This window comes from Hibiscus syriacus, unplaced genomic scaffold, assembly GCF_006381635.1.
Source record: "Hibiscus syriacus cultivar Baekdansim isolate YM2019G1 unplaced genomic scaffold, ASM638163v2 tig00003454_pilon, whole genome shotgun sequence".
Taxonomy (NCBI): Eukaryota; Viridiplantae; Streptophyta; class Magnoliopsida; order Malvales; family Malvaceae; genus Hibiscus; species Hibiscus syriacus.
The window spans coordinates 3,309,145-3,323,301 of NW_024061972.1; the positions used below are offsets into that span (position 1 = coordinate 3,309,145).

Below are 14,157 nucleotides of genomic sequence, written 5' to 3' on the forward strand. Positions count from 1 at the left end.
TGAGGCTAAATTTGTTCTAAATGAGGCTCAGTTTTTTGGGATAGTATAGCTATATGTTCAAATCATCTCAATTGTTGCAACTTTAGATTCAGTTCATTCAAAATATTTTGAGCTGAATCTATTTAAGTTCAGGTTAAACGAATGATTTTATTAAGGTTTTTTTTTTTTTTTTTTGAAGAATCAATTCTATGAAGTTGAGGTCAAAATTGAAAGGGCAGTGTATAATATAGAATAGAAATACAGAAAGGATAATCAACATGCAATGGAAACGAACAGAATTTATATCTGAAAATATCGGCCGTGTTACAACCCAATAATCTCTCTAAACTTTCCTGACCTCAACTACCAGCCTACAAATACCATTTCCAGAATTTTACAAGACAGAACAGATTACGTTGGCAATGCACATACATTCAATGAATATAACAATCTACCAACAGAAACAAAAGCCAGTGACCCAAATTCTAAATTTTCAACTTTTACACGACGGCTCTCCTCGGGAAAACACCCCGACCTGAGAACCCCCACCATTAATCAATCCACTGCTGGTGCAGTTTGCACAAAGAATATAAATTTCTTGTCCTTAAATCTTCGCCTGGTACTCTCTGACCAATATCAATCAACTTTCGGTATTGTTAGAACTTCATTAGGTTAGAGGGGATGAAGTTAGCAAAGTCAGGCTCCATCACTTTCTGTCTGCACGTCCACCTACTATCTATAATCTTCACTTCAATCCAGTCTCCTTTACATTGGCCCCCTCACTTTAATGCGTTTCGGAATTGGACCCATCTGTAATGGAGGAGGTTCCCTCGTGCACTTTCCTAGCTCGTATTTTAATCTGTCATTTCGGTGCTGCTCTTGCTGCCGAATCATTGCCTCATCATTTCCCAACTTCCTATACTTGATAGTAATGGGAAGGTGGCCTCTTCGAACTTCTTTATAATCGGAAGTGCGACTAATGTTGTGATTCCGTTCATCATTTCGAAAGCATTCAGATTGCTGACACCTTCCTTCATGTTGGAGTTTCTTTAATCGCTTGAGCCCCTTTAAAATGAACAAAAGGGAGAAAAAAACAACTAAGGCTAGATTCTAAAGAAATGAAAGAACTGAAAAGTGAATAAGGCAAGAAACTGGCTGCAAAATGCTTAATGATAACACAATAATCAGATCAAAGATGGCTATAATAGTGGAAACATAATGCAACTAATTACAAAAGATTCAAAGGCTAGTTTAAATCCTCTAACAGACCTTCACCAGACTCACTTGAGAGCAAAAGTGATGAGATGCTTACTGTAAAGCAAATATAAAACAGCGTGAAGCCATGAACGATTGACTTAAGACATTATTTCTCACATCAATGAACTTGTTGGAACAAAATTCATGTTTTTACACCTTTCGCATATATAATCAGATTGCATTTCAACTAATTTATGCATTATACTTCTCTCAATTTATATAGACAAATGAAGTCCAAAATCTTCAAATTCATGTTCACAAACATAGAATTAATGAATTTCAACTTCTGATTCTAATGAATAGTTTTCCAATCATTTTATGACAACAAAAGGCACCCTGAAAGTTAAATTGGCCATTTTATAAACATAAGAGATTAACTTTGGAATGCGATAATTATACCTGGTGTCCAGAGCTGGTCTGATTCCCATTTCTTTTCTCAACCTTCAAAAAAGAAGGCCGTTTAACCCTAAATATCTCTGAATCAGAACTATCACTGTCATGGGCGACTATAGACTCACTCACTGGTTCATGACCATTATATTGATGGATACCTGGACGATCTTCACGTGACAAACAAGATACAGATGATTCATATGTATTTTCTGAGACTTCTTCGGATAACCTTATATCATTAGTGTTTCTTAGGTTAGCTAACTCCTGTACCTGCTTTGGAATTTAAAATAAAAAGGTTTCACTTAGCATGGGATGAACAGTCATTAACATTACAATACTAAATAAGGCACCCTAACCCTAAAATACTCAGCAGGTAGTAGGTGGATCTTACATTTTTTGGCGAGGATCTGACACTTTCCTCAAAAGAACATAAAGTTGATGCGGCAAAAGAAGAGAAATCATCTGCGGGTTCAGGTCGAAAATTTCCAGTCTCATGGCTCGTTGAAGGATGTCCATATTCTACTGGTTGACCCGTAGTTGAAGTTATTGTAGCAACCTCCAGATTCAAAACAACATTTATCTCACAGTATGGAACGTATCCATCCTCTACATTCTGGAACTTATTTGATAATGGATAGGAATACATGTCATCTCCATTTTCAGCTTGTCGCTCAACTGCTTCTGATATGGCGTAGTCTTCCTCAAACTTCTTGGCAGTAGCTTCCATCTCTACAACATCATCCCTCAAGAAAAGACCATGATAGTTCCCACATGGGAAGTCAAGTGACTTAATATCTGCAAAATTTTAATGGAGTTCATCATAAGATGAAATTTCATAACAAAGGGAAATTACCAAAAATAGAGCAGTATCAGAGAAAGGTTACCATGTCGCAGGCAAACAGGATGAGAGTTACAACTGCAGTTAACAAAAGCAATGTAACAGTCACGTTTGCATAAAGTGCAGACGATAGTTTGATAATAATTTGGAGACACACTGGTACATGCCCTAGCTTTCATGATAGACCAACGGGCCCGGTGCAAGAAACGTATCAGCTTTACAAATGACACCTTAATACAATGATGAGAAGTCAAATCTGTGGGCAGAAAATTCAAATCTTCCAGTTCTAAACTTATATTGAGAAGCATAGCTTCTTTGCACAAAAGTTCCTCATGAGGAAGGAGAGGCACCCTGTTGAGAAGTGCATAACGTAAGCTTGCCACAGCGCCCAAAGGAAACCAATCTCCAATAGCAAAATTCACAGCCTCACCACAATTGAAACCTAAAAGATTACAATAAGAAACATATTCTTTAATTCTGTAAGAGCACAGAGAAAGAACAGCTTAAGTAAATAGGCCTTACCATGACTGAAGCCAGCATGATAAGCTCTCGGAAAGGTAATTACAAACTCTCCAGGATTCTGTACAGCCTTGTAAACAGGGACATCATGCTCCAACAAAATATTTGGAGGAAATAAGGTTGTTTTACCCAAAAGCACATCAAAAGCTCCATCTTCGCCATCCACTGATAGGATATCATTAGTGTACACATGTTCCTTGACAACCTTCTCAAATCTTAAAGCAGAATGACCAGGTACGCCATACCAAGTTTTCGCAGCCCCACAATGATGATAATTAATGCTGCCACAAACGAATAAAAGGATTACTGACAGAATATTGAGAAAGTAAATAACTTAAAAAGAAACTAAATGTTTTATAACATCTACCTATACAAATAATGATCCTCCACATGCCAAGCAAACATACTAAATAGCATTCCTATGTAAAGCATGGGGTCGCTTACTCCCTGAAACAAATCAGTTCAATATAATAGAGCCTTAAATGTAAGCAGATAAATGATTCATATATGGAGAGAGAATTTGAGATTTGGATCAACTCAATACCGGAATTGCAGTTTCGAGAAGACGCAAAGTGGACTTTGGCAGCAGAGAGAGTTTCTGAAATCAACCAAAATGAAGTACATAAAAACCAATTGAACCATAATCAAGAACAGGGATAGAGCCAATCAAAATAAGGTTAGAATCAAATTGCTTCCTCAGTTCAAATCAACTTTGAAGTCATTAAAGTTCAATCAGAAATGCAATAAAATAGAAATTTTACTTTCTAAAATTTACTATCATGGAAAAATTAAAGAAACAAGCCTGTACCAAAAAAGACACTAGAGATTGTGTACTGAATTCAACACCTTCAAATTCCATTTGCTTGTTCCAAGCGGGTCGCTTGGAGAAGAAGAAAAGGCACTACCCTCAACATCACAAGCATATTCAACACTTTCAATCCTCCCACAGGCAATTTCATTCCAAAATTCTTTTTCCATATATGTTGCAGGAAGACAACCAGCACTACAATATCTACGGGAAAACACCTTGTTCGCCATTTTCTCGAAATCACGAAATGTATAATTCCTGAAAAGCCATGCTCAAATTCAGATCCAGAAAAATATAGTACGCACTAAATAACATTTGTTTCAAGTAAGAGAGCTCACCTTCCACTCATGAAAAAGGTGACTCGGTCATCAGAGTGCCACTCAGCAAGACGAAGTGGCTGCACTCTAGTTGTGAACTTGAATCCTGCTTTCTCCTTCATTAATACAGCTCCAGCAGGAACAGTAGCACTTACAGGGGAAATGATTTTGCAGATCCCTGCAAATTACAGAGAAAATATTCAAAACACCTTAGCATTTATTTCCTAGGGGAAAAAAAACTAAAGAGGTACTTTTTAGAAAGTTTTCCTTCAAGATCCAAAGAAGTATATCCCTTCTTTGGCTGGTTTTTATTGAAGTTCCAAATAAGTTAACTAGGTTTTATTGGCGTGCCAAAGAAGTTATTTAACATTTCTTCCATAAATACTGTTAAAACATTTGAATCTGATAATTAATTTCACAACAGATTCATTTATTCCGATCTTTCTATCTATGCAACAATGAAAATGGGATCCTATTACTACAACCACAATGAAAACCTTCACAAAAGATATGTAGCACTGAAGACAAGCAATATCACATAGATGAAGCCGCAGTTGCTTCATTCAGTCACTAGAGAAATAATATTTAACAAAAAAACCTTCCAATAAGAGTTTATATGCATTGATGTCTAGTAGAAAATGCATTTAAAGACATAAAACCAAGATAGGGACCATCATATGTCTCTATTTTCTATGTTTTATTTTTAGGTTGTATTTTCTCGTCCTCCAACCAAGGTTGGAGTGGGGAGTGGATGTTGGTGGTGGGATTTGGAGATGGAGATGAAAAGTGTTGAAATTGCTACAGAGGCTAATAAAACACGGGTCTTACCATATTTGGAAGCTTCAGGAGCTATCTTCTGCAAATAAACCAAAGGATCTTCAAACTCTTCCTTTGTGGGGTAGAATACAGGACATTCTGGAATTTTCTCAGTCCATTCTAGATCGTTAGTGTAAAACTTATCAACCTTGCGCTTTGAAAAGGCATCCTTCTCACTTGAAGAAAAATTTGACCTAGAAAATGGTTCAGCTTTCCCCTGCAACCTCATTCCACGTGATGCTGAAACTCTCAATCTATCTCCCCCACTTCTAGACATCATATTTGTAACACCAGATGTCACAGAGACAGTTTCGGATTTTATTCGTTGAAGCCTTTTACGCTTCAATATCTCTAACCCGTTTCTTACCTCTTGGGATAAACACACCCTTCCTTCCACCTATAAAAAGAAGTAGATAAACAAGTTTAAAGAATCATATATCAATAAATAGAAACAAAGAAAGAGGCAAACTTGAGAAGCATGTAACCACAACATAAAAGCACCTCCAACATTCCCCACATATGAGGTTAAATGCTTCAACTTTTCAAACATATCAGCACCTAATTGCTATCCAACTAACCTACATACTTGCATGCAGCAAAAACATTCATAACATACTAAATGCACACGGGCAACACCATTAGTTTAAAATGTTTTCAGTAAGTTACAGTTAAATATTAGTTCAACCTCTGCTGCAATTAGCTGCTATCACCTAGACTCAGAGCAGAAATTTCAACGAAGCTCTTAACAGAATAGATTGTCAGTAATTCAGGTTTTTTTTCCATTCTCGGCCTAAAATAAATAATAAAAGTCATATTCTAGTCTAACAATCAAAGATCATTTCAAATCATCAGAGTACCAAATCAGGTAACAAAATTATGATGCAAAGGCTACAGTCCTTACAACGCGTATAAGAACAAACCTTAGCACAAAAAGATAATGTGAATGCATTTACATCCATGTTTCAATCACCATCACTAGACCAGACTCCCATCCGGTGGTAATAATGTAAAAGGGATCAAAGTTCATTCTGAAATGATAACAGTGAAAAGGAATGGGAAATCAAAAGGCCGACGCCATCAAATTCAGAACCAAAATTTCTAAAGCATACAAGAAGACAGATGGTTGACTGAGTCTAAATCAACTCAACAGCCCAAGTAGATTAAAATTACAACACCAGACTTTCCATTAAAATTGTGAGTCAATGGTTTACGACAAGTTGAATCCATCGTACATAGCATATATGCCATAAATATGAAGTCAAAATTTGAGTAATAACAGAAACCTATGTTAAATCGTCAGTCAAAACCAGACAAGTTCAACAATAAAACACGGTATTAAGAGAACTTTAAAAAATAATTGAACAAAATATGAAATTCATTAAATAACTTAATCTTATCCACAAAATTTAAAACGTAGTCAAAATAAACTCTACCTCAAGAAGGAAATTCAACAAACGAGCATGTAAATTAATTTATGCAAAACTATTTTTATTAATAGAAATATAGGAAAGCTGGTAAAATTTGAGATGTTAATCTAAAATGAATGATAAGAAAAAACTGATAAGCAAAATCCTCAGCGCATGAAGTTCTCATTGAAGAATTTCTTTCCAGAATCAAAATTGTAGTTTCTATTTTCTGAAATGATGTAGAACAAAAATAAGAAACCAGAAAAATCATGGAAAATTAATAAACCGTTTCATAATTAAAATGCTTTGGATCCGTACAACGACGCACAGAATAAATAAAAATAAAAGTGACGAAAATCGATTGAAAATCTCAAAAAAGAAAAATATATAAACAGAAGAATTTGACGCACCATCTCATTCCGCAATGGTTCTTTGCAGTTCACCGTTTTGTCGCAACTCATCAAAAGAAACAATCCAGAGAAAATGAAAAAAGGAACAAAATCCGGGAATAACAAACCCTATATCACGATCTTCAACATTTGGAAACATCAGACGACAACCAAACATGACACATTCTGAAAACGCGCCGCGTTCTCCACCGGAATGAATCAAACCCCGAGATCCGTATCCGAATCACGAAAAGAAATGCTTAAAACATCACAGGAAAATTATCAACACTGGAGAGATTAGTGGTTTCGGGAAAGCAGTAGGTTCTCTTCGCCTGAAATAAACGCGGTTTCCCGGCGGAGGGAGCGGTTTTCCGATGAAAGGTAAGAGAGAGAGAGGGGGGAAGGAAGGCTGAGAAAAGTGGAAAAGAATAAGGATAGGATAATTTATACATTTTATAGCCAAATTTTAATGCTTTAGATGCGCTTTAATATTATTAATTAAATAAAAATAATTTATTAAGTAAACTTTTTTATATAAAAAAAGGAAATAATTGAAGGGGAGTTGTGAAGGAAAATGGTGGTTGTTGGGTGGTTTAACATAAACACCTTGCCGGCCAAAAATGCTTTTTTTCCCTTCTCTTTTCAATTAAGGAAGCTTCCGTGCTTATTATCCCTTTTACCTCATTACCCCTTATAACAATTTTAATTAGTGATTAAAAAGTTGGATTAGTAATGGAGTTAACTGCTTTAAATACTCCAAAGTTACGGTATGGGTTATAAATCATTCTTTCAACTTTAAAAAACAATAATTAAATTCTCGAAACATTAGATCTAATTGGTCAAGTTTTTTCATCATCATCACCATTAAATTTGGTATTAAAAAGTAATTCAAATTTGATATAGAACATCTTTCAAATCTCATCATCTAATTGAATTAATAATGAAGTTAATAGTCAGTATTCATTATGCTTTATGTTATATCTTTATTTTTTATTTTTATAATTTTATCCTTATGTCTTTTTGTCTTTTTGTATATTTTTGAATTTTTATATCGATCGTTTTTCCGTTCTTATCGCCTAACTCTCTCAGGTTTATTTGACATCGCCTCAACTAATAAAGATGGTTTTTATTTGTTATGTTGTCTACTTTGGACTCTCGAATTGAATTTGCATATGTGGTTTGCATTCAGAGACAGTTCTCTCACGACGCACGACTTTGATTTGCAATTATCGATGATCTTTCAGTAATTTGATCTCTTATTGTAGGTTGTTTGTTTATGTAGTGATGTCTATTAGCATCTACATTTTGTTGGAGTTTTTTATATAAATGTTTAATATTTTCCTTGTATGATCTTAAGTGAATAATTTTTTGTGTCGATGGTTATAAAAATTATCTTAATTATGTAATTAGTTTGCAGTTGTAAACTTTTATTGTAATTTTAGTTTTTTTAAAGGAAGCTAACGGTTCCTATTTATATAAAAAATGTGTATATTTATTATATGAATAATTTAAACTTAATTTTATTAAAAGAAATAATTTTGAATTTAATGATGATATTTAACTTATTAACACATTACATTTAAGTTGTTTATATTTTAAGTATGTTTATAATTTAATTCACGTGTTTTAAAAATACTCTATCTCATATATATAAATTAACATTTTAAATTAAAAACTCATCTAAAATATGATCCGATTGATAGATGATTGATTCTTTAAGGATTTAATTAGAAAATTTTAGAAGTGACTATAATTTAAGACCTGTTCTATAGTTTAGAGACTTCCAGCCAAATTAACCCTAAGTGTGTGTTTGGTTCACGGAATATAAGATTATCAGTGGGAACATAAGATTATCAAGGAATAAGATTAATGGGAATGTTGTATTTTGTGTTTGGTTAGTCTAGCAGGAATATAAGATTATCGTGTTTGGTTAAAGGAATAAAATATTATTGAAATGTATATTTGACTAAATTGTCTTTATTATATATTTATTTTTTAACAAGTTGGAAAATATTTATATATTTTTTAAAAAAAAATTAAATTCATAAAATTTATATAATTTTTTTTACAAAATTAAAAATATAAAAAGGTTTAATGAAAGGGTAAAATTTTATTTTAACCCTTGAACTTCATATAAAATTTTAATTATAGATTTTTTTGTAAATCTAAAATAGTTTAAGAATAAATTTATAATTTAACCTTCGTACAGAAAAAATATATTTTTGAAAAAAAAAATTAAGGGTATTTTAGTCTAAAACACTGGTAATCCAACAATACCTAAGGAAATAGAGGTAACGATATTTCTAATAATATACTCCAAAAAATCTATTATTAATAATCTTACATTACCAAAAATAAAATTCTCGACTAACCAAACCAAAGAATCCCACATTCCCCCACAATCACCCCCCCTAATATTCTATGTTCTGTAGGGCTTTACTGTCAATTCAGACGGACGGTGTTACCGAAGACTTCTGGTTTCTGCTTTTGGTCATAGAAAAGAAAGAGTCTGGAAGGATCACATAATCACGAGTATGTAAAATGTAGTTACTAATTAAATCTGGCCGTCCATTGAATTTAATCAGGAAATTTTAACGGCCAAAAGTAACGAGCCCTATGGATTCGGCATCCTAATTGGCATTGTTGGTTCAAACAGGTGAGATGTACAGTAACAGCTTCACCTACCTTGTAGTTAGTTAGTCCACCTAATGAAAAGACAAAAGTCTCCTTAAGTGGTTGACCCTTTTCTACTCAAAAGCAGGGCATTTTAGACAGTCTACAGTTACTGAGTCAATTCAATTTGTAAGGATATCAAATAAATTCTTAATATTGGTAAAAATAATAAGTATTAAAACGGTAATGTTACATTTAGTACATGAATTAATTTTTTTTCATATACAATAAACTATTATTACTATATAACTTTTAGTCACTCTTGTATTTAAATCTCATAAATACAATAATTATATATATATATATACTTATTTTGATTAAGTATTAGTTTTAGTGGCATCCTTTCTAGATCCACAATGAAGTCTTTCATTCATCATTAAATGTGTGTGGCATCCTTATCCATGCATCAAACAGCATTCAGAGCTTTCTTTAGTGGAAGAAGAAAGTGTGCAATGAAGCCCTTTAAAGAAGTAAAAACCAAAACAAAAAGAAGTATAAACGACAAAGAAAATGAAAAACAAAAAGCAAACTCCATTCAACTTCAACAAGGAGTTCAAAGCAAAAAAAAAAAGAAAAGCCAAAGGAAAGTGCATCAAAAAGAGCAAGGGTGAAGCACTACAACATCAAATTCATCACCAAGTCTGGAGGTCGCCTTCAAGACCTTGATTGTGGAGAAAGAAATGTTGTAAATGATACTTGACAATGAGTAAACTTTTCTACCTATTTCTAAGCCACATTTTTCAATCAATTTTATTTTCTTTCCTACCCTAACCTATTTGCAGCTGGCACCACAAAGTACTAAGACCTAGATAGATTTTTAAGTAAGTTCTCAAAGGACTTCACTAGAGAGAAAGAAGTGGTAAAAGGCAATTTTGAGCATATGAGATCAGAAGAGGACAAAGTAAAAGCTAAATCAAGTCCTGAGTGCAAAAGCAAGTGATTGAGTGTCATTTACTTTCTTTGGAGTGACCTCGAAAGATTTTGTGAGAGTATTTTGCTAAGGTCCTTCTACACATTTACTTTCTTATCTTCACTAACAATGTCTCAAGGTTCAGAGAATTCACACCGAGGATTGTACCAAATCTTCAAGAACAAGCAACAACGAGAAAGATGTTGAGATTTTTAAGGTTGTAACTTGAACCTCTTAATGAAAGGCTTGATAAAATCGAGACTTCAAAAGGAAATACTCAAAACAATCCACGAAGACATGTAATGCCCCGAAATATGGGTTAGGAGTTTCGAGTTTATTCGAATGGACCTTAGAATAATTTCCCCTTATCTTGTGAAGTTTTGGACCCAAGTGGATTTGATTTGGGCATTAGATGATCCTAATAGGTGTTAAAAATGGTGTTTTTAAACATGTACCTAAAGAAGAGGGATTTAGTGCGTAAATAGCCCAAATATTTGAAACAAGTTGATTCTCATTAATTATGATGATATCATCGTCTGTTTTTCCATATCTTTTTTTCATAATTGTTTGTTTTTCTTCCTCTCTTCTTCCTCATCTTTTATCCTCCCAAGTCAAGTTAAAGGCCCAAGCTTTTTAGTTTTGCTAGCTTGACTTAGAATTCAAAGGTAATATTCATAAACTACTCCTCCTAAGCTTTAAATCAAGCTCTCATTTGCAAGGTTTGGGTGTGTTAACCAAAAATGAGTTTTAGTGGGGTTTATTAAAAATTGAGATTTTAATCTATTATTGGGGAGTTTAAAGTTATAGAAATCGTTTCTAGTACTCCCTTAGGTTCCAAAATGAGTGGTAACTAATTTTCCTTGTTTTAATTAGTGCAAGAGAAGGTGTAGAGTTCTAAAGCAAGATGCAAGGAGATTTTGGTCCTTGGTTGAGTTAAGGATATTTTTTTCAGTAGCTTGGAACCAAGGTAACATGATTCTAACTTGACCATACCATATGTAGGTCATTGTGTGTGCATATATGGTTTGTTTAGCTCATGAAGCATGCTAGAGTAATTTCATTGTAAAATCTGCATTTGATGTTTGTAAGCATGAAAATGATAACTTTCGACCTCTAAGACCTTAAATAAGACTTTAATAAGCTTTTTTAGTCTTAGGGGAGTGAATGGGTGAGATTTAAATGTAATTTCATGCCTAAAATAGGGCACTTCAGGCTGTCGGTATCGGTACTGTAAAAAAAATATTGATATTGTTCTTTGTATACGGTAAAATAAGGCTTTTCTGTGAAGGAAATATCGATTCTCCTTTAAGAGGTATTGGTACTCGGGGTCCAGTATCAATACGCAGAGGGTATTATCAATATCGGTGACAAATTTAGGATTCGAGAATACTATTTTGGTACCCATACTCATGGTATCAATACCAAGGGTAGAGTATCTATACTCCCTATAGGAGTATCGATACTGAGGTATTTTTGAAAACATCAGAGTTATTTTTTGTATCGATACTCACCCTGAGTATTGATACCCAAGGGTAAATATCGATATTGTTGACAAAATATTGATACTATCGTATAATCTTAGGTATTTTGGTTCAATCGATTGGGGTGTTTAGGTTCAGGTGTTTCAAGGTCGAATAAGCTTAATGTATTCGAATACAAGTGGGAACAATTAAAAGTAATTAATTACATGCCTAGAAACCAAGTAAGTTAAGGTGACATAAGATTTGCCTTTATATGAGGCTCGGGAAACGGTCAGGACACCTGAGTTACTCTAGCATTATGACGACCATCCTTTGTTTATGAAATATCCAGATATTGTTTGATGAGGTACACATCCGATGTACATAAAATTCTGGATCGTACCCCTATGCTCGTAAATTTTCAGTCCTCACCCCGACCTCTAGGGTATCCGAGATAGATTGAGCTATAAGTTCCAATGCACGCAAAATTTCATTTCTTACCCCAAAGCTATAACGTTCTAGATAGATTAGTATGTTGTTCGAGATGCACGTAAAATTCCTTCGACCATATTTCTAGGCCTCTCTTATGTACTTTATCATATTCATTAAACTGAGCTTGTGAGCTTAGCACATTAAATGTGTTTATGTGCGCAGGTCAATAAGGGATTGTCGATGAGTCTATCATGCAGATATATTCTAGAGTAGAAGTTTACAGAGTATATCTTCGGTATATTTTAGAGGGCATGTATTTTATATGGACCTCGTATTATTCGAGTCATAACTCTATTTTGATTTAAACTCAATGGTTGTATTTTTATTTATTTGGGAGACTCATGTATTTTGTAAGCTTTGATTTCAATTCTGCTTATGTTATGACGAATGATTTTGATGTTTATAAATGTTTTAAAAAGAAATTTTTGGGTTAACCATATCGGTGGTCCCATGTAGCACCGTAATCTATGGTTCTTCAGGTCAGACTGGATTAGGGTGTTACATCTAGTGGTATCGGAGAGTCCAAGTTTAATCGTTAGAGTTAGTAAGCATCTGTGTGAGTAAATACCCCTAGAATGTCAAGAATACTTAAGTTTTTGGAATAACGATAGTGACCTCTCTTTCTTTTCTAATTTCAAGATTTGATTATGCCCGATAATATCGCTTCTAGTCATAAGGGTCGAAGGAGAGTCACGTCTCTCTTACTGGTGATACCGATGATGATTTTATCATGGATTCTGAGTACGAGGTCTCGATGGACGCTTGAGTTAATGAGGTGACCTTTTTTCAAGAGCTGACTTCGACCCTTAAGTAGATCATCCGTACTTTTTTGAATCTATCCACTATGCGACCTCCCTCACATATGTCTTTGGTCTAGTCTGTTGTATCGCCTAATGAGTCTCTTGTCAAGAGGCTCCGTATGTATAGGACTATTGACTTCTATGGATCTAGGGACGATGATCCTATATTTTTAGATTAATGGCTTAGGGAGACACAATGTACTTTGCGTCAGTTGCAACTCACTCCTGATGGCAAGCTTGAATACGTCACCGCCCTTCTGAAGGGTGACAGGATCGATTAGTTAGAGACCATAGAGTTGTTGGATCCAGAGAGACCCACCTGTGAGTACTTACTGTTAGAGTTTAGGGAGAAGAAAATTGGAAAGGCATATACACTTGTGAGACCTGTTTCTACACCTTACTTAAGGCGATAGGAATATATTAGTGTACGAGAAGGAGTTGCTTCGGTTGAGAATATATGCACCCAAGCTCGTTTTGACCTAGACCCATCGCTGTAAAAAGTTTAGGGAGGGCCTCTACTTGGACATCCTCACCTATTTGCAGTCGACCCACCCCTATCATTGTAGAGCTAACCCGTTAGGAAAAGGCAGTTGAAAGGATCCTATGTAAGAAAGCTCAAGCGACGAGCAATTTAGTAGGTCGTAGTAGAAGGACTCTGAAGATAACTACACTATCTCAATCATCAGTGAAACGAGCCAAGGGCCCTCAAAGTTTAGGGAGACCACCATCAGGGTCGTCTGTGTGAGCAGCTCAAACTTTAGAACATGGGGGTAGATCTGGGTCCTGTAGGAGACCTTTGTCGTCAACTACTGAGTCGAGTGCCAATAGTTCTAAGTGGACACCAATTCACCCAGTATGCTCAACTTGTGGCAGAACGTACCCCATGGAGTGTTATCGAATGACAGGTGGTTACTTCAAATGTGGGTCCCTATATCATTTTGTCATAGACTATCCCATACTCAGTGTTTGGCCCTCGCATCATCACATAGATTTGTGCCATCTGTTCAGCGAGGTCGAGGGTTCTCGAGGGGTGAAAGATCCGTATCAAGGCAGTACAGTAAGGGTACCCCCAGATTAGAGACCAAGAAGAAGCCTAAAAT

General features: G+C 34.8%; 1 protein-coding gene across 2 annotated transcripts; it reads right to left on the reverse strand.

Annotated features, from left to right (window-relative positions):
• Positions 1-319: 319 nt before the first annotated feature.
• LOC120177798 (lysine-specific demethylase JMJ706-like) lies at positions 320-7,047 on the reverse strand. Of its 2 annotated transcripts, none has more exons than XM_039183814.1 (11): positions 6,744-7,047; positions 4,940-5,324; positions 4,133-4,289; positions 3,833-4,052; positions 3,531-3,584; positions 3,354-3,433; positions 2,990-3,267; positions 2,514-2,909; positions 2,021-2,424; positions 1,636-1,902; positions 320-1,044 (listed from the first exon to the last, which is right to left on the reverse strand). In XM_039183814.1, exons 1-11 carry the CDS (start codon positions 6,792-6,794, stop codon positions 745-747), a joined length of 2,592 nt encoding a protein of 863 aa, XP_039039745.1. In that variant the 5' UTR covers positions 6,795-7,047; the 3' UTR covers positions 320-744. The 2 variants fall into 2 exon arrangements, with proteins under 2 accessions (XP_039039745.1, XP_039039750.1); XM_039183819.1 differs by having other exon boundaries at positions 1,636-1,899; positions 6,744-7,046.
• Positions 7,048-14,157: the final 7,110 nt, after the last annotated feature.

Excerpts from the sequence above, each read along its gene's own strand:
- LOC120177798 (XM_039183814.1), bottom strand. The coding sequence starts at position 6,794 with ATGAGTTGCGACAAAACGGTGAACTGCAAAGAACCATTGCGGAATGAG. Across the intron at positions 3,434-3,530 it reads TTCTCGAAACTGCAATTCCG|GGAGTAAGCGACCCCATGCT; the intron begins GTATTGAGTTGA and ends GATTTGTTTCAG. Across the intron at positions 2,910-2,989 it reads TCATGCTGGCTTCAGTCATG|GTTTCAATTGTGGTGAGGCT; the intron begins GTAAGGCCTATT and ends GTAATCTTTTAG.